Genomic DNA, 21,593 nt, shown 5'->3' with positions numbered 1-21,593 from the left:
CCATCTGGCTCCTTAGTCGAGCCTACTGTCTGTCTCTGAAAGATAGTTTTGTCCAGACGTTCTCAATCTGCTTGAGCTATTAAAACATATTTAAGGATTTCATCTTTTTCTGTGTATTCATCATTTCCAATAATTGGAAGGAGTTGCTGGGCTTCTTGCTCAATCTGGATCTTTACCTCATTTTCTTCTTACAATCAGGGGAACAGTCAGTGTGGCGCTACAACTACAAATACTGTGTTCTTCGGAAATCCATGACTCTATTAAAAAACTTCAGTTAAATGAATAAACAAACTCTGAAAGAGTGTACAAGCCCTACCTGAGGCAGCCAGAGGTGTTTTTGAAGACAGTAGTCCACTCGGCATCACGCGGCTTTGAATCTTCGTTGGGTTCGTGTTCCCAACCTGAGTGAGGGATAATGACCTCATTGGTCATGGTCTGCAAGCCATGGTTGATGATCACCATCTTCAGGGGCTCATAAGACGACAGATTCCACAGGGTTCCTGCAGGGGAGCACAAGATAGAGGAAAATGAAGACACATAGTGAGAGGATAGAGATACGAGAGAAGGAGATTGTTCATTTAAAAAGGGGCTTATAAAGAATAACAGGGAGGATATCATTTTCAAGAATTTGGAAGTGTATAAAAATATAGTAAAGAAAGGGAAGAGAGATGTGGCACAGCAAGACGTGCGGAGAAAGAAAAACCTGTAGACAGAATATAAAAGTGATGCCTTTTTAATGAAAACTGTCCGGCAGACAAACAGAAGCATGTTGTCATGGCTGAAATTAACAAACCACATTTTAAGATATAACGGGACAAAACCGGATGGCCATCGTGTAATGATATAAACGTAAAAAAAGACTGTCGGATGTTTATTATCCTGATCCTTATCAGTTGCAACTAGAACGAGCCATAATGCATTACCGTTATGTAGATACTGTGTGAATACATATATATGATCAGTGTAGACGGAATGTCGTTCAATAAAAGTGGCACAGAAATGGAATCTATGAATCTATCCAAACAACTCAGGTGTAGGACAAGGAGTGCCTGCACAAAACAAACAAAAAGAAGTGAACTCAACTGAACTGAGTATGTACAACGTACAACAAGTTTTTTCTTTCTTTTCACAAGCGAGGCAGCGTGACAAAGCAGAGAGAGGGGAATATTCGAAGCACAGGCAGGCAGCCACAAACATAAAATGCTCTGCTAAAGCATCAACATCCACTGCATTCGAACTGAGACGCATGGAAGCTGTGGAGGAGAACAAAAATGTTGGAACAAAACAGAGACGATGTCTGACACGTTTCTGAGTTTTTATTTTCAGAAATCCATCCCATGGGTCTCCCTGTCTTTGTCTCCCATCACTCTATCAGCTCTGATTTGCATGGATTTCCAGACAACTGTTACTGGTTTACTCTAATACTGAATAAATTCTCACGCAAGTTCTGAAGCTATCAAGAGTGTCTATTTTTCTAGAAGCACAGTGGACAACAAAGTTAATGATACATTTATTTAAGTCAAAGTCACACTTTGGGAAATATATATGAATATTATCTTTTTGAGCTCATAATAGATGATAGAAAATTCTGCTGATTGTGCTGGTGAATCGGCAAAAACAGCAAGCTAAATCACAATAACTAAGTTTCCATCCCTTTTGGGAAAAACAGCACATACTTGTCTCCTTCACTTAATACATTATATGTTCCCAGCCTCACGGTTTCCAAGGAATATCAGCTGGAAGTTCATGCATTAAAATTAAACACACACTCATATGTGCATATGTGAACCTGCTTAAATACACATGCATCTCGTGCGTATGAATGCACTGATACGGTCGTGAACACATATTCACAGACACCCACAGAGTGTGGATTCCCTTTTGCCCCATAATAGCAGGTCATTAGTGAAACTGCCACACTTCCTGTCCCTGTTCTTTAAAACAGTTCCTGTACATTTTCCAGACATTCAGTATTTCCTTTATGAAATCATGCTCCCCACACACAGGGGGAAAAAAAACAAGGCTAAAAATAACTACACGCCCTCTAATGTGGCTGTTCCTTAAGAAAGCGGATTCCTTTGCCAAGTCAGTGAATGAATAAGTGAATGAATGAATGACCTACTGTGTTTTTGTGATACTTCAAGCTTAAATTTCATTTCTGTTATTTTATTCCATCTTCATTTATTACCTCATCTAAAACTGGGCAGACTGGGAAGTAATTACACAAGTACAATGTGGTGCAGCTCTGTAGTCTGTGCCATTTATTTCTGTTCTTCTGAGCAGGCCTCCTAAGATCATCAATAACACCACACCCCACCTAAGACTATCCCCTTGATGCACAGTGCTTGTTGGAAGCGGAACACTTACTAACAGAAAATTAAATAAAAGAGAGTGAATTCTAACATTTCCATTTGGGGGAAAAAATGAGCCATTTATCTTAATCTTGCATGACAGACGACTTTCACTGAAGACTATTCCCAAAGCCCTACACAACCAAAGTCTTTTCACTCTTGCGTGTTTATTATGAATTTCATACCTTTAGAAATTTAACATTTCTTTCGTGGTATGTTAAACTTGGACCAAAACCAGCTGAGATGTTACTTAGCGTATGGATATACTTCCATCAGCATAATTAAATGTTTGTTGAAAATTAAAAAACTACATCAGAATTATTCAAATGTCTGGTTTTTGTTTTTTTTTGCCTTTATTTACTTAAAATCGTTGTCCACTCTTATGATGTCCTGTCTTAATCTATTATCTTCATATTTTTTCCCATCTTCAACAGCTTTTGGTCAAAATAGAAAAAAATAGAGCAGTTCAATGATGATATGAGGATCTGTGGCAGTGACATGTGCAGTTACAGAAAGTTATTTTTCTTTTTTTGGTGACATTTGCTCAAGTGAGCACAGTGCATTACTCATTCACACACCCATATAAACTGAAGTGACAACAGCAGTTGCACTTCTGACATCATCAGTGTGTGACACAGTTCACCCTGTAAGATAAAAACAATCCATATCCCATGGTCTTAGTTGTTTTTGTCCCAACAATAAGAAACAGAGTTAGTTTTACTCCAGACATTCACTCAATGCAAATGTGTACATGCACACACATGTACACAAACACCTGTACATGACCTTTCTGCACAAAATAAGGAGTCCAATTCCCATGTTTTGAAGTGCTTTGGTCGATAAGACACATAAAATGTCAGAGTACACAATAACCCTGCACTGAGCTGAATAATAACTCTTCTGGGAAATATAATTAAACTCAAGAGTGTACACATGCAGCAAGAGATAAGAAGTTGCACTTGAACATATGCAGAGCCAAGAGAGATGACAAGTCTTGAGTTCTTCAGAATGACACAAGATTTATATCCATGCATGTGCATCCAAAAGCTCATGGAATCCGTGGTTGATGGATGGAGCCAGAGTTCACTCTGGAGAGGAGACAGACAAAAATGGCCAGCCACTGCACTGTTGTGATGCTATGTTAATCATTTGAATCCTGTGCTCCATTCCTGATGCATATTTGCTGCACTATGAGCCTTCACAGGGTCAATTTGTAATTATTGCAAACCGTCACTTGTGAGCATTTAGAGCAAATATCAGTACTCAAGCATGGATCCAATTAAAAACAAATGTACCCTGGTATGATGACAGATAGCATAACATTCATGCCTGCCTGCCTGCCAGGATGACAGCTTGATTACATCCCCCTGTTGTGTCATTAGCGTCAACATGTGACAAACTCAAGAAACATTCAGTGTGCAGTCAACATATAATGAACACTGAGCTTAAGGAAGATGACCTCTTGCTGTACCATTTTAGTCATTTACTGCATGGAGAATATTTTGGCTTATTTACAGGTATGAACTCTGCATTGTGCCACTTTCTAGCAGATGATAAGGAAACAAACAGAACTTTATTAATCCACAAAAAACATATTTCCCATTTATTCATGTGATACGCCCCACCTTAAGATTAATGGTGCCAGAGTTAATACAGGGTGCATTTATGAAATATATTCACACATTAAACATGACTGGAAATAAATGTGCGTAAGAATGTTTTCACTCGTTTTCACTCAAGCTACAAACAGCGAAAGAAGCACAAACACAACTTACAGAAACAGAAAGTTTCATTGGAAAAACAACTTAAAGTAGCAAAAGAAACCAGAGATTTTTTTCTTCCATACGATGCATTAAGCAAACTTCAGTCTTGCAAATTTTTTCCACCTGGATTGTTCACTGTCACCTCCAGTGTTTCAGCTGAAATTCTGCCCAGGCTGGCAAAATCAGTCACCTCTCCAGTGATCGCATATGCCAGAGGGGAGGAAAAGGCATGTCTGCTGTGGCTGTGATCCATCAAGTACGACGGGCATACAGCCCACTGACAGAAAGTTATTTAAGATGACAGAGTGCTGTGGAAGTGACGGTCTCCATCCCATGTCCTGCCACTGTTTCAGACCAGTGACTCTGGATCAGGTTTAGTCTATTTGCTGTCCACAGTCGGTTTGTCAGGTGTGTGTATGTGTTATGGATGTCCTGCTGTCTTGCAGGCCAAAGGCACAACCCCATCAACTGTGATGCCAAAGCCTCACTTCACACCTGACATTAACATACACCTGTGTGCCTGGGGTTTTCTGATTTAATCAAAATCAGATCTCAAAAAGTATCTTTCGCATCACAGAACAGACACCACAGCACTTAGTTTTAAATTTAAAGTTTTAAATTGTCTGAAAGTGTGCTGCACAGCCGTCGAACAGTAGATAAATGTGCTTCAGTTAATTACCTACATAGATTCATGGTGCAGGGCCATTGTGGGTTTGAAAAACAGCCAGCTAGCATCTGTCTCAGCAACATTCTGCAGGTGATCCAAACCCCTAAAGTGCTGCTGTTGGCTGAAAACTGCAGAGTTTTAGGCTACATCCACACTGATGAATTTGCACATTCAGCCTGAATGCTGATCTCAAACAGGAAGAAACATTTTCACAGTTCTCTCCTCCTCACGTTTTTCACTTTCACTCTCACCTTTCAGAGATCAGATCTTAACACACCCTCATATTAAGTGTTTACTTCCAGCAGAAAAATAAATCACTGGTGGAACTGCTAAATGATGATCTTGGATAAATAAGTCTCATCTCATCATTTTGCTATCTAATAAAGTTAGGACTCCCAACAGGGCCACTATATCAAATTCCAAGACTTCGATATGACCTTTCATAACTAAGTCAAACTGCTTTCAAGATCAAAAATGCTATTTCTTTCTGATTTATTTATGTTGTTTATCTGTTCAGAAAGTTCCCAGGGATTAAACAGTCTGGCTGGGTTGCAAGTAAAAGAAACTTTTCACTAAGCTGTGCATAATGTGCCAAACTGGCAAAACACTTATAAAGAATTACAAACTGCAATATATGCATATAACTCATTAAGCTCTGGAAATATATTCAAAATACATCTGGTAATCACTTTTCCACCAACAGGAAAAATGTAGAGAAAGCTTATTACATTAAACATTGATCTGATAAACGCACAGCAACAGTTCATCTCTAGAAGGACCAGGACTGGGACAGGAACGGGACTGGAGCTACGACTCAAGCTAATTAAATTTTCCAGGCACCACTCGCAGACATGTTGCTCTTCAAGCAGGGTTATTAACTTAGTTCTGCCCATTACCATTCTCCTCCTCTCCTTCTCCTCCTCACCCCTTATGTCATCCATCACACTCTCAGCAATAAAGAATGAGAAAGGAACAGTTTAGAAAGAGGGAAAGGGCATGCAGGGTTCCAGGAAGCACGAAAAACAAGAAGGGAGGAGGAAGGTCTAAAGAAGTAAATTCACTCTATTACAAATGTATACAAATAGGAGAAAATGTGTAGATGTGTGTACTCTGCAGGACGGGACTGTCAAGATGAAAGCAAGTTAATGAAATAAGACTGGAAGGGCCACGTAACACACATCTAAATACAAGACACATATTTCAATGGTGAACAGAGACGTTTGTTTAATGGATCATGGTGGGGGACCTCAAGTACGTTACCTCTTTTAAAAATGACTTTGTTACGCTGCCTCACGAGTCACACCTAAATGTGGGTTCATACATGTACACCCTGTAAAACAGCAGACTCAGGAATGCATGCTGTAAATGTTGCATGTATGTATCAGAATGGAGCGCCAGTGAGAATATAATAGAACTGAAAATCCTAGTTCACTTTGATTTGTCTGTAGGAAAATCCAGCAGGAGATTGGCATGATACTAGTTAACCGAATTCTTGATTTATTATACAATCTCACACAGACAGCAAAAAAAATGACAAAAATAAATAAATATATTGTGACTCTCTTTGTCACTCTTGTGTATACATCATGAAAGAAGGAGTGAGGAGCAATCATTTAAAAGTGACCTATATTGACTTCAAATAAGTCAAAAACCTGTAGAACCTTCTCTGAGTCTTACTAAAAAATCATTAGTGGACAGTGGTTTATTATATATATTATTACATCATATTGTATAGGAATTATATACAAAGAAAATCAAGATGAAATGAAATTTTTTTCCGACATGAAAGAAAGAGGAGGCACTAAACTATACTGGCAACCACAACAACAGTGGGGCACAGAAAGAAAGGACATGCAGATATACAAAGTTGTTTATAATGGAAATAATCTGGAGACTGTGCATTATTCTAAACACATGGGACTTATATTTAATGTCACTGGCTCATTTAAAGAGGCTATTAGATATTTATATAAACAAGGACAGAGCAATGTTTGCTCTCTTGGGTAAATATAAAAAAAAAAATGATTAACATTTTATTGTAAGATTGAACTGTTTGACCAGACTATTATGCTGTAAATGTGAGGTCCATTAACAATGTGTACAGAAAGTTGGAAAAAAGCCCATTTTTATTGCTTTTAAACAGAGAATGACTGATTTAAGTGAAGCAATAAGATTTATGACTGTTTATTTGAATAGAGTTTGTTCATTACCTTAGATTATTTATATAATAAGAAGAATAATAAGAATGTTGATTTTCTTACATCTGACCTAAAAACTAATTCATGTAGAAATGGATTGCAGAACTACAAGAGAGTAAAAGTATCCAAGAGACAATGGTGTATATATTACAGACCAAAGCACAAATGCTTGACACATGTGTCTAGACATTATTTATCTTCCAAAGAAAATCCCTGCCAACTTGTCCCATTTGTATTTTTCATCCAAATGACATTAATAGTAGTAAAAAGAGTACACATACCCGTTAATAATCTAAATTTACAGAGTAGGGATTCCTAAAGGGCCCAAAAAGCCCAGAGCCTAGTTCAGGAGAAAAAAAGAATTGTTCAGAACAGTACAAAGATCTAAATATACATATATGACTTGTCTGTCTGTCTCATGTGTTGGAACATGAAACAGCTAGGTTCCTTCCATGTCACCCGTTTCCTCTTTGTAGAAAACGGAGCTCTCTGTGGTTTTGCAGGGACAGCACAAACGTTCACTGCAAACTTTTGAAACACACAGACTAAGAAAGGGGCCCATATTTAAAACCCTCCAATTATATTTAATTGTAGAAAAACATGGGCAATTCCAGTCCTGTGGAAGAGGACGTGAGCTGAGCTTGCATTGTGAAGAAGCCGTTTCCACTGAGGCCGGAGCACAGGCAATAGGGAGTAAACTAGTAAGAGGCAGAAAATCACTGTGAGTGTAGATAATGAATGAAGGAGAGAAAAGTGTGGGAGGGTTGAATAATGAGTATGTGAGGGGAGAAGCCTCCTTCCATTCTGTCCTCTTTGTCTTGTGGTGGGGTGGAGTTATTTTTAGCTACAAGAGGGAGCAACATGGTGATGTAAAGGCATTAATTTCTACTGCAGCACCCTCATCACTCACTGCAACATCACGGCGAAGGGGACACATTCATGCTCACACGTATGCATGCAATCCACAGTTCAACAAGCGTGGGGTCAGTAAATAACAGCCAGCATGCTATCATGAAATTCATATAGCCAGAAACTGTTGTCGGCCCCTAAAACCTCGGGTGATAAACTTTCTCAATTCAGTGGGGATACTGTATTTTCACTCAGTAGTAACTTCACAAGGGTCAGGTGTCTCACTTTAAAGTGGCTCTCATTTTTCACACGAGTGCACTAAAAACAAAAGCCCACTTCTCAGCCCCCAAAGTGCGCAAGCGTGTGTCAGGTCAAATCAGTGGAGATAAACTGAGCATTGACACACTCACACACTGTACTCCCTAGCTGACTTTTATCAAGGTATGGAGAGGACACCCTATCTCTGCATCTGAATCAATAGAGCCTCTTAAAGGAATTAAAACATATTCCATTATCCTGTGTGCCTAATAGCTTGCTGTAGAAAAATCAATATTGATGTGCTTTCCGCTTTTCTGCTTTCACTTTCTATCCATTTTTTTCTGCTTACAGTGCTGCATTATGGGGTTAAAGTAATCAAATATCACCAAATTTGTTCTACATTACAACTCAGCGGTGACCTTTATAGCCTTTAAATGAGAGAAAAACCTTCTGAGAATGCAAAATTGCTCTTTAACGTATGCCACTCTCAATGCGTAGTAAGACAAGCTTGTAGTATGATAATTAAGTGAAATGTATCTTCTCTATAATTAAAAGAATGACTCATTACAGCTTTGAATGCATGGTTATCTCCCCGTACCAGCACATTGGCAGACACACAATTCTAATTAATCAAGTATGCCTGGGACACAAACGTATCACATAATGTTAGGGTCCAATTCAATAGAAAGATGTCAATGATGTTCAATAATAATAAGCTGTAAAGACCTAAAAGTCTGTGTCTTGATATAATTTGACTCGCAGCCCCACATTGACATGCAGAGCATGAGATTATGGAAACTGGACAGAATACATATGTGATGGAAAGTATGCAAACAGTGATTGGAAAAGACCGGCATACTAAGGTGCTATTTTATCAACTTAAGGCTTCAAAGTCGAACCCTTGTACTGTATGTGGGAGAGAGCTGAAAGTTATTAGGCAGACAGGAGTTGGAATCCTACAGTGGACGTGACAACCAACAGACTTTACTTTAAAGGGGAACTCCGGTATTTTTAGACCTAGACCTTATTTCTGGCATGAAATACGTTTATCTACTCACGAGAACATTTTGGTGAAAGTCGGCGTCTTTCGGAAGATATTTAGATTACTTGAGATCCGCGTATATCCATATAACGGGAGAGAACAAGGCACAGACAATACAGCCTCTAAATAAGGCATTATCTGTCTTTATTTCACCAATACTTTAAGACGAATGAATGAATGAATGTGTACTATTGCACTGTTAGCTCATAGTTGCTGTGTTGTTGTTATTGGCGGCTATCAGGGGGCTTATAGAGGGCTTTCTACACACTCGTCTACTGGGATGGCGTCATCGACTGCTGCAGCACAGCTCATTTACTCCGTGCTCTGTGACAGTCGGCTAATTTCACACGTAGTTTGCAACTGATAGTTTTGTGCAATATGGCAGAATATTTAGCAGATTTTGACGACGTGGACGACAACTTTGAGTACAATGGACGTCCCTTCCAGAGTGAATGAGCTGTGCTATAGCGGCGTGCGTCGATGACGTCATCCCAGTAGACGAACAGTGCAATAATAAAGTGTAATAGTATGCGTTCATTCATTAATTCATCTTAAAGTATTGGTCAAATGAAGACAGATAATGCCTTATTTAGAGGCTGCATCGTCTATGTCCCCGTTCACTCCTTTATATGGATTTCGAGGAATCTAAATATCTTCCAATAGACGCCGACTTTCACCAAATTGCTCTCGGTGAATAGATGAACGTATTTAATGCCAGAAATAAGGTCTAGTTTTAAACTTGACTGAAATCATTCTGTGAGAAGTTACGAAATGGTCTCACTGAAAGCTTGATTGACTGAAAATCCTACAACACAGTTCCATCTAATATAATCCGCCATAGAGACTTTGTTCTTTTTCCTTTTTCCCCCATTTTCACTGGACTAAGCTTAATTGTTTAAAAACTGCCTCAAAGCTTGATCATATCATCATCCAAAGAATGCAATAACATTAACCTAAAAGATGCATTTTTTAACATGTCAAACTACTCCTTTCATAAAGAAATGTTCATCTCACCTGTGATTAGTTCCCGAATCTCCATATCGTTGGTCTTCCTCAGCAGGCGGATCAGGGCTGGAATACCGTCGCAGTTCTTGATCGCCACCTTGTTGTCATTGTCTTTGCCGTAGGAGATGTTGCGCAGGGCACCGCAAGCTTTGCGGTGGACTTCAGATTTGGGGTGATCCAAAAGCCCCACCAGAACAGGAATCCCCTTCAGCTGACGTACGTCCTTCTTGATCTTGTCATTTTCATAGCACAGGTGCTGCAGGTAGGCAGCAGCATTGGACTTGACTGGGTCGATAGGGTGGCCTAGCATGGCGATGACCTCAGGGAGATCGGGATCCCGCCAGCGTGGGTCTTTGCGAATGCTATCGATTGAAGGTGAGCGCCTGCCACCCATTCGGTCCAAGCTGGCCATGCTCCCCCTCTCAGGCTGAGCCAGTGGGGCTGAATATATGCCGTGAATGTAAGGATGACGCTCATCGATCAGCTCTGTCTCAATGGGGTCATCTGGATACCCTCTGAAAGATAAGAGTGGAGACGACAGTCAGGATAGGAAAGATGGAAGAGGTAAATGGAGGGTGACTAAGACATATTTGTCTGAAAGAATTAGACATAAGAGGAAAATAATTTGCAAGAAGCCGACTGAGATAGGCCCACTGACTAATGAGAGGGAAAAGGTAAACCAGAGGACGAGGTGATCTGTAGTTTGGATCTGTTATTATCAGGTTAGTCAGAGGGATTGTAATAGCAATTCTTTGCAGTAAGAGAAGAATGATATGCAGCATTATGATTCTGTAGGAGTGACAAACATGTCAGACTTCTGCAAACAAGAACTTGAAGAGAGTGATGGGGATATTGCAAAAAGAAACAGAGACGAAGTGACACCAATGTAAGGGCTTTGAGGGAAAGACTTGTGAAGTTTTTCTCTCAACCAATTCAGAAACATTTTTTGAAGCCTCTATCCTTAGGAAATAGAGAAAAGAGCTATGCTGCCCCCCTAGGGAGAACAATGAGCCCCTATGGTGCCTTCAGAGCAGCCTTTCCTCAGCTCCCAACATTAGCATGCAGTTGCTGAAATGTTAATGACCATCACTCTGGGACATTTCTACTAGCATTAGCCTCATTAGCATTATTATTATTGGTGCTGGCGATTTAAACAGTATTGAGCTCTCCTAATTTTTGGTGATGGAATTAAGTGGCACAGTGATCCACGGGGGTGGGGGGTATCCTTTAATAATTTTCTCTTTTGAAGGCTCTTAGAGTCTGTTCTCTACCCTTCTTTACTCCACAGACAGCTTTATAAATTCTTTATTGGAGCATGGATGAAAATATAGGAGCTTTATTCCAGTGACAGATCATTTGTTGGTGGAGTGCATGCTACTTATGTCTACTTAAGGCACTTTAATCATAGGGAGCATTTTTCACTCGTAGGGCCCACTCTAAGCATGGAGAGCTGGGGGAAACATATTTAACAAGAGCAGACAAGTTGCAAAAACAGTTTTTTAAACTTGTTTCGTAACAAAAGGATGAGAAAATGTTTGGTAGGCAGAGTTCTGACACGGGGAGTGGAATTAAATTAGAGTTGTGTGCTTATGCACAGCCATCATAATCTCCCCCACCCACCCCACAGTTTGAGATTGTTTACCCTCATGACATAATACAGCTGGTCTCCTCTTAACATCTTTTATGCATGGTAGCTGGCAGTGCAGCAAAATGGTGTCCACAGTCGATTGTTGGCAGGAAATTTCGAAACTGAGCTCAATTTTTAATGAGTTTTATGTTAATTATTTGTTTTTACAGTTCTTCTAAGGCATCATTGGGAAGCAGGAGGGGGTCTGCATGCCATATCGCCTCCACTCTGGTGTATTCCTCTTTTATAAAAGCTTTGCAGTAGCAATGTAGCCTTTTATGGCATTTACTTTACTTTGTTCATTTTGCTGTCAGGGAAATCAATACAAGATGAACTGAGAGGTAAACTCCATCCTGAACAATATGTCATGATATTAAATCCTCTATTCTGATGGATGTAAACAGGATTTATAGAGATGAAGAGAGACATCGCTACAGTAGGGCCTTTGTCTATAAATGCTGCAAGTTTATTAAGAATCACTGTGGTGAATGAAACTCTGCAGTCACATGGGCATATACCAAGTGCAAAAAGGTTTTGACTGATAAAAACTAACTAAAACCATGTGTACTGTGTCATTGCTGTATGATTTTTATTTTCATGTTTACTTTTTTCCTTCCCAGCTTTATGGTACATGTTGGGGAACCACAAACTCCACAGTCAGCCTTGACTCATAGTGTGGAATGAGGGGCAAATCAAAAGCCTGATTACAACACATCATTTTGAGAGCAACTGCTGCTCTGAGCTTTGGTGAAAATATGGAGCTGCATTAGAGAATATGTGGAAAAAGTGGGAAATTAGCAAGTATGCATGCATGTGATTGTGGTTACTAAATGCTTCCTTGCTTGCACTGAGATCTAAACACACTCGGAGGTCATCCAGATTTCCTTTGCAGCTGACAAGAGCAAGAGGAAGCTGGAGTAACCCACCAATAGAAAAGGGCAGTTCACAATCTTGGAATCATCAAGATTGTGGAGACCCGCATACATAAACCACTGGCTCTGTCATGCATGGCATCTCTATCGCTCTTCAGTTTTCTCTCTCATTATGTGTCACACTGTCTTCTTTATACAGTTCAGATACTTCAACACACGGATAATATGTACAGTTGCACAGATCGTGGCTCATTTAGATCTGGGCTGATGTGGTCGGGCTTTTGGTAAAGCTGCCGTCGCGAGGCTGAGTGATGGGAATGTCAGCATTTGCATTTAAATTGCCAGCATTGTGTGTACAGGGTAGGGTGTATTCATGGGATGTGAAAGGGCTCTCTGCCGCCAGACACGATACTCTGAGCGTGATCACAGCGGATCACCCCCCTCATGTTAATCGAGTCGCTTAATGTCTGGACCATTTGTGTGTATTTGTGTGTTTGTCTAAGGATGCATGGGTGCACTTGTTTTGTGTTTGGACGTGAAATGTCTGGATGTCTGAAAACTTCTACACTCATCTATTAATCTGGACTCTTTCACATCCCTGCTATTCTTTCTTTTCTTCATATTCTGTCACTGTTACTTTCATCACCCTTCAGCTATGACCCTGCTCTTTTGAATGCCAATCAAAGGAGACCAACAGAAGAGGATTACAGACCCCAAACATGTTTGCATTTTGTATATAAACATTCATGAGCTTTTCACTACCAATTTCTATTGGGTATATCAGCCATTTTGAATACTAGTTACATGAAGCAGAAAAGTGTCTTGGAAAAGCAATGTGCAAAGAATAGAAAAGAGTGTTGGTGTTTAAATGTAATTTTTCAGTTAAATGACAGTGTCTCCTCTATCATTTACTGAAGGCTTCAGAGACACCTCAAACGAAACAGAGGGCACATCAAATATCAAGTCAAATATTAGCTGTCACTTAAAGCCTGTTGGCAGGTTTGAGGAGGAGGCAGAGGAGGGCCGAGCTGGCCTGTGTCACATCACTTACACGGGCCATTCCCTCCAGACATTAGTGGATTAGATTAAGGCACCCCCGCTTTTCTCAATTAAGTGATGAGTGAATGTGAGCGTGCATGCAAGTGTGTGTGTATGTGTGTGTGTGTGTGTGTGTGTGAGAGAGAGAGAGAGAGAGAGAGAGAGAGAGAGAGAGAGAGAGAGAGAGTGGTGACCCCTGGAAGGAAGTGGGCAAGTGAAGCAGACTGGATCGCCCAAGGAGAGATGAGCCATTAGAGATTGGCTTAAATATGCACCTGTAGTCTTGCAGAGTTCAAATGTGGCAATTTATCATGCTGGCACGAGGACACCTACACTCACAGAAAGGTGCTCATGAACACACACAGTGTCACAAACATATAAAGGCTGTGTTAGGAGGGGTGAGGAGGGTCAGATGCACTCACATCCAGACAGTTTATCCCTGCCTGCCCAGAGAGACAAAAAAACAATACCCTCACTCCATCGGGGGCTACATTCATGGTTACTTTTGCCAAAATACTATGTAATAATGCCTTAAGTTTAACCCAAGTTAAACTGAACACGAAACTTAAATACTGAACATTAAAAAGACAACAGGTTTAAATGGATGAAGTTCCATCAAGCTTATGTAATTCAACACTTTCTCCTGCACAGAAAGAGAAAACATAGTTCTAGCTGGTATCACAACTGATGACAGAATGTCTTCACTCTGCTGAATAATTAGGAACCTGATACAACAGAAAATAATCCCAAATTATATTAGACTATTACAAACAGTTGGCAAACAGAAAAGATGAGTAAATGAGAAGGGAAACATAGCAAACAGATGCATCCGCATATCCATGCTGCATTAGAAAAACATGTGACACATGAGTGTACTTTTGAGAGGTAACTTTAGGTCTTCATGAGTTCCCATCTAACACAACAGTAAACTTTAAAGTCTAAGAGGGATGCACATTTGAGGAAACACAACATCATTCACATCCACATGCCAACACACAATGGACTCCAATGTGGTGACAAAATGAGTCCAAGGTCCCAATGCAAGAAGCCATTTTAGCACTAAATATCTTCATTTTTGTCTGTGCATAATTGAAGGCTTGCATGAAATGATAAGCTGTAATTAGAGCGCTTTAAGTCTACGATTCATTACAGCACTTTGGAGTTGCTGATCCTTTCTTGGGAGAATGCTAATCACAGTGTTAGTGCTTAGGAGAGCCTGGGCACTCCGGGAAAGCTGATAGTTACTATTCTCAGGAGAAAAAAATAAAATGCCTACTTCTACATCATGCTAGTGTTTTGGTGTTTTGATGTTAGTGGAGGAGAAACGAAGGGAATTTGAAAGAAAGATGTGGAATTAATTTATTGCTGCAATTAGCAAGATTGCTTCAAAAATGCATGCCTGTGTTTAGGCATGCATGTAACCAGCTGTATGTGAGTAAGTATGTCTGTGGCTGTTATAGCTGTGTTGTGACACATGTAAGGCAGGCTACAATTTGCCCGTCACAGCAAGCTCCTCTTACCAGGCGGATGGGGGAGTGACTCATTTTCTGAAGATGGGATTTTTATTGAGTGTGTGTGTGTGTGAGGAACACAGGGAGATACTTAGTGTGTGTACGAGTAAGGGCAAAGTCAAAACCGTGTAAAGATGGAGAGTCTGATTAGGCTTTTGAGACTCTTTTGAGGCTCATGCGTATCAGTCCAGGAACCTTTAAATGAGTGTGTATACATATGTCTAATTAAGAAGCCGAGACCTTGAATTCCATTCCATTTTTGATCATAACAAAAACACAACACTTCGTCCAAAACTTCTTAGCTCTTTTCCTTTATATCTGACTTACACCCAAACATTTTACCCTTAGATTAGTGGAAAAGGGCTTGACAATATCCATCTTCAACAGATCAGTGATTGTCTTTAAAGCACACTTTCCACCAACTTATCCTCAAACCTCTCGCTTCATTTTTACACTGGCTCCCCTTTAGGCAGCAACAAACTGATAGAAGGCTATTAGGAGTTCATTTTGGCATCCGATTGTTGAGGGCTAAGCAGCTTTTTTCTGCTCACGGGAGTAAAGAGTTTTACTCTTCTCATCAAAGTTTGCTTGAAAAAGGCTCTGAGAGATAACCGAACTGTCGTCTTCTCCCACTCTCCCTCCATCCTTTCCTTCTTGTCACATCTCCAATCATTCCCGCCTCTTTAACTCTGACATAAAAACATGTTCACTATCCATTTGTAAGAAAATGGCAATCAAACCATTTTATGCTTCCTTTGTCAAGCAAGTTGCGCAAGGAGAAGAGACAACTGCTTAATGTACTGTAGTCTTTTATAAAGCAAGAACAAGCTTTCTTCGTTCATTCTCAGTTTAGCATTCTCTAGCATTTAGCATCTCCCCTTTTGTCAAAGGAAAGCCTCTGCTTTTCTATATAAATAAGAATTCAATTTTAAGCTATGAGAAGAAAGAACATGTTCACTGTGGGAACTTGGACACATTTTCAGAGCCGTGTCTTTCTACACAAGTCATTCAGACGAAAGTTAATATTTCAACTTTTTAAGTATTAACACAAGGAATTTATGTGTAAAAAAAAAATTTAAGCCGATTAATCTGTGTATCATCTTCAGTGTAGTAAAACAGTAGCATGTGATTGCAAAACTTGTGAATTTATTTTATTCATCCTCACCTGACTCGGGGCACATCACGAAGAGGCTCCCGATGAGTGCGACCCCGGTTGGCTCCCGGCAGGGTGCGACGGCTGGCAGTGGAGTAGTCGGGTTCCAGCTCATATGGCTCTTCCTCTTCAGGGCCCAAGCTGCGGCGATCATCCTCCAAGCCATATGGCTCAGGCTGGAAGCGTTCTGGTTGCGAGCGGTTCAGATCCACAGTGCTGCTTCCCATGGGCACCTGGGGCTGTGCCACATGGCCATAGTCATCCTTGCGGATAGGCAGTGTGTAGCTGTTCTCAGGCCGGTAGCTGTTTGGCATGTAGGGGTAACGTGGCGGCCGGAAGTTGACGCCGCGCGACAGACTGCCGTAGTTGTCAGTCAAATCGGCGTAGCCATCATGCAGACCATAGTGGCGAACATACTGACTCTCAGGTGTCTCGCCGTATGAATCGTTGTAGGAGTTGTTGTAAGAGCGTGTTAGGGTGGAGGTTGCTTGAGGTGTGATGAAGCGGTCACTTCCATTCTTTAAGTATCGCCGATCAATGGAATCGGTGTAGCTGCCAAGGGGGGATGAACCCTCAGGCAGTGGCAAGCCATCAGGGCCGAGTGGTACCTGACGCACTGTCCGGGTGGTCACTGTCTTCACCATCTTAGTCACCTATGGAGCGGACCATATACACCTATCAGACAGTGTGGCATGACATGACAACAAAGCTGCTCCAACAGAGCCATGGCCATGTCTCATTCAGGCTGCATACACACAGAAAAGAAAAAACTAAAAGTTGAAAATGTGTTTTTTGTTATCCAGATTAAAACTTAGTAGCTAGACTCACCCAGATTGTCAACCCCTTGGAGTACGTTGCTGCACTCTAATGGTTTAAAATCCTATTTCATGTAATGGGAAGCATTTGCAGGTCTTTCATACTTAACTTAATTCTGACCAATCAAAATACAAATCCGACTAAAAATAATTTTCAATTTAAAGATCTGTACAGTCAATAGATGGTTATAAAATTATGCTGAAACAGACAGTACATGTCCTATGATCATCTGCTTACCCAAAGCGCTGCGTGCAGGACTGTGACAACCAGACCAGTATGCATCTATTTCTCATGCTCACTTCTTACTTTAGCTAAATATCTCTACTTTCTCTGGTGTCTCTGAAGCTGTCTGACAAAAGAATTACCGACAGCAATCCAACTCTCTCTCTCTGGGCTCTCAGCCCATATAGAAACCAATTTGCTGCCCAATGAATTCTGCTGTGGCCGATAATTGGCTATTTTGTCAGCGACTATAAATTCTTCTTTAAAACTAATGAGGTTGATGAAAATGAATCATCAGTTGCAGGGATGACGGTCTGATGAAATTCATGTTGGGCCCAACCAGGTGTTGCAGAGAGGTTAACTCCAACTTGAAAAGTTCAGATCAACACCCTGTATTACATTTCTGCCTCTGAGGGGTTTGATTTTCAGCACCAGTTCTTGTACTTTTAAGGAGCGTTCTTTCATTTCTCATCGATGCTATGATTTCGGTTTTAATCAGCAGAGAGTTAATGGATGTAACAATATCAAGAAACCAGGAGGAAAAATTAACCTACACCACACAGGAGGGTGCCAACAGCAAAAGTGGAAACCACATATCAGTTGTTAAACATGGTATCCTCATTATCTTTGCTGAAACAAATATAAATTGAGACTGACCTCATTTCCTGATTACACCCCAACTGAGCTACATAACAAAACCAATTTCAGGAACATCAAGGTTCATTTCCATGTTCCAGGTAATTGCCAGGTGGTTTGTTTTTTTGACACTCCACCTTGGCTTGCATAGTTAAATACAAAGAGCTCATTTGCTTGAGTCTCATCAACCAGAGGATATTTGCGACCTTGGGATAATGAGCTCACTTCCATCTTCTTGATTTAAGGTGGTGGACCATAGCAACCCCAAAAGTAGTCTTTTGTTGGTGGTGCTCATGCCATGGGTCCTGATGTGAACTCAGGGCCGCAGGGAACAAGAGGTGAATGTCACACCAGGCATGAGGTGAAGACATTGGCATACTACATACTATTTAGCTAAATACATCGTTTTTTTTTTATCAGCCGATATCACTTTCCCTAAGAAATACAACTTCCAAAAAGAACGAACTGAGTCTAAATAAAGAATAAAGTCCATATTTACATGAATGAAACAAGAAATTTGGTAATCATCAAATTTAATTCTCTTCTATTACGGCGGTCAGAAGCAGCGAGGTTTGGTGAACAGCTCCCAGCCTTTCCATGTCCAGCTGACTTGTACTAACACATTTTTTGGGCAATTTGCAAGGGCTGCAAAGGGAGCACTTTTAGATGTGTGCTCAAGTTCACAAAGCGTTAAACTGTCATGCAAGGAGGGGAGAGGGAAGACAAGGGACCTGGTTTTCAGAGGAGCCTCTGAAATTGGCTGGAGTGGAGTAAACGGGGATTAAAGTGTTGCTGAATTGGTGGTGTGATTATATGCAACTGTAGCAATTCTGTGTTTTCACATATGTGGAAAGTTATAGCAGTAATGAAAACCACAGGCTGTTTAACAAAGTCCTTAGCTGTTTATCAAACTGTCCAATTTGCAGCATTGCCAGAAGTTTCACAACCTCTGCGGCATTCACTTTATTGAGAGCCTAAATGGACATAGAGGCTGGATCGGTGAGACAGGAGGGGACAGGAGGCGACAGTAATTGATGCTGTTAAGCAGTCTGAGATGCCTGTGTCTTATATTTAGCTCATTTAAAGAGCATCTGTAAAGATGATGAAAACACAGATTGTTATTTTCTTTACAGTGGTGGAAAGCCCTAAAGGCTAAATGTTAATGTTTTAAAAGCTGATGTTAGAGGAGGAGGAAGGAAGGCAGGACGAGTGGAGAACACAGCAAAAACCACACAAATCTTTGTGTTCCTCACGGTCTATCTCTTGAGGGGGGGGACTGAAGTAGGGGTCCGGGTGTACGTGCAGTCTGTCACGGTTTTCACAACTTGAAAGATGAAATTTCCTTGATGTGTTTGAGTAATTATTTTCAAAATCAAACTTCTAGAAAAGAAAGAAGTGATGTACAATAAACAGAAAACGCTTCTGTTCTGTACTTTGTTCTGTAAAGCACATTTTTGAGTTTTTCCCAGTGAAGCCACCATTTAGAATTTTGCACTATAAATTTTAACTCACTTCTAGTCTACCTGTTTAAGGTTGACTCCCAAGTGTGAGCAGGTTGTAAAAATGCTTTTCTCTGTTAGCGTGGTCAACCCTGACACACAGAGGAAAGGGGAGGCTTGCTGCTTTTATTGGTCCAACTCTGAAATGACTGGTGTTCCATTCAGACTTTCTGCCAGCAGGAAAAGAGGGCTGGATGATGGCCAAGGGAAAGTACAGCATGCTGGGACAGGAGGATGAAAGTGGATCTAATTGAGCGTGTACATGTGCTGTGACTCATACACACATTCCAGGCCAATTCAGTCTGAGTTGAATTGATTGAAAATGTAAAGAGAGCCAGCAGTTAATCTGCCATTAAAGGCCATTCATAGTTGTTTTACAGTGTTTTATGGGAAACTTCCTAAATTGATTAAATTTGTCAGATGACACTTACCCTGGACCCTCTGCACAAACACACCACGAATACACTCTGACTTCATTTAACACATAACCTGTCTTACACAGTAGCTCCGTCAAGATAACACTTTTCTATTCGCTCCTGAGTGTTGTAAGTAGATACTGCTGACACTAAATCACAAGAAACACATTTACCACATTTTTTTCTCACAAATCAGGAAGATGGGAAAAGTCTTGGTGTTTTATCTTCCAACAGTTTGATGGGGGATAACCATAAAGGGAGATGAGTGCATTAGCATCAGACAGTATGGCAAGACTTTGGTTTAAAAGAACCGATGAGCACATAAATAAAACTGTGAGCTGCTAAGGAATGGAGAGGGAGATTGAAAAGGAGAGATAATAAAAACAACACATTAAAGAGACGGAACGAAAAAACAATAATGAGCTTTTCCCCTCAAAGTGACTTCTAGAAAACACCCAATCCCCACTATCAGCAGGGTAGCAGATCTTTAAAGTGTCGTCCTTTCCTCCACTTCGTCCTCAGTAAAGTCCTTGATGAGTGGGAGGTTTTGCTTGGTGCATTTGTGTGCATTATTCCAAAGAAGTTCTGTGCCCTGATGCAAAAAAAAATTATATATATATGAGTGAGTGAGTGTGTGTGTGTGTGGCCAATCCCCTTGAAGTAAACAGTCCGGAGGGCAATGGGTCCTCCCTGATGAGGGATTAGACCGGGCTTTTTAATTACAACCTCACAGTCCCTGGAGTAAGAGCTGCACACAGTGCTCCCCACTCCTCTGGAAGCCTACATTTACAGTTGAGCGTACAACGTTTGCATCTGCATCCAAAATGCTGCAATAGCTTTCAGACATTGCAGGTATGATCGTGGAAGCATTTTAATTTAATTTAAAGGGATTTACTGGCAAGTAGCAATGCAATATAGTTTCACAAGTGTAGTATCATGTAATCATGTAAATGAGAATCTCTTTTTTTTATTCATATCTACAGACAGAACATGTTCTCTTCCACAGTATTTGCTATTCTGATCTGGGCTTGCTTCACTTAGTCCAGTCTAGGTTCAGCAGCCTTGTGTGGCCAAAAAATGAGGTCAGCTAATTATCTAAACATACTGAATGTGGTTTTCTTTTTTGACAATAAGTTTTATTCATCTCCAATGGCACAGGCATATTCCAAGGGGAAAATGCTAGGATTTTTTGGCTCAAATTGTGAAAGACAGGCACAGTAAGCATGAGACATAAGTTTCACACATGGATTGACTACCAAAGATCCAAGACATTAACCATTTTGAGAATCTTTGGAATGTGCTTGAGAAGGCTTCACGCAGGGGCCTGACTCTTCCATCATCAATACAAGATCAAGGTCAAACATCAAAGAAACTCTGGGCAGAATTAAATACTGTGACATGGCATAAGCCCGCAAAAACACTGCCACAGGGGTTATGTGTCATTATCTTTGCTAAAGATGGTCCAACAAAATATAAGCATGTGACTTTCTGTGGCCAAGCAGTGTATTTTTTGTAAATCATACCCTTTAAATGAACAAGTTTTCATCTCAGAAGTCATCCTTCTTTTGGAGGCAACATTTTGGTTTTTGAAATACGCTATATTTTTCTGACGTTTCCTTCAAAACAGGAGTACAATCAACGAATAACTATAGAGTTCGCTGACGGTATCT

General features: G+C 40.5%; 1 protein-coding gene across 9 annotated transcripts in view; it reads right to left on the bottom strand.

The window, feature by feature from the left end:
• The window catches only part of arvcfb (ARVCF delta catenin family member b), a 192,110-nt gene that overhangs the window by 46,895 nt on the left and 123,622 nt on the right, over positions 1–21,593 (bottom strand). For all 9 annotated transcript variants that reach the window (XM_072388468.1, XM_072388472.1, XM_072388470.1 and 6 more), the window contains 3 exons: positions 16,347–16,987; positions 10,143–10,648; positions 317–500 (listed from right to left, as the gene is read on the bottom strand). In XM_072388468.1, the coding sequence (XP_072244569.1) occupies positions 317–500; positions 10,143–10,648; positions 16,347–16,987 (1,331 nt within the window). The remainder of the gene's footprint in view (positions 1–316; positions 501–10,142; positions 10,649–16,346; positions 16,988–21,593) is intronic.

This window comes from Leuresthes tenuis, unplaced genomic scaffold (genome assembly GCF_036924035.1).
Source record: "Leuresthes tenuis unplaced genomic scaffold, fLeuTen1.0.hap1 SCAF_6, whole genome shotgun sequence".
Classification (NCBI taxonomy): Eukaryota; Metazoa; Chordata; class Actinopteri; order Atheriniformes; family Atherinopsidae; genus Leuresthes; species Leuresthes tenuis.
Note: the sequence above shows the minus strand (reverse complement) of the source record. Positions and strands in the feature narration are given on the sequence as shown.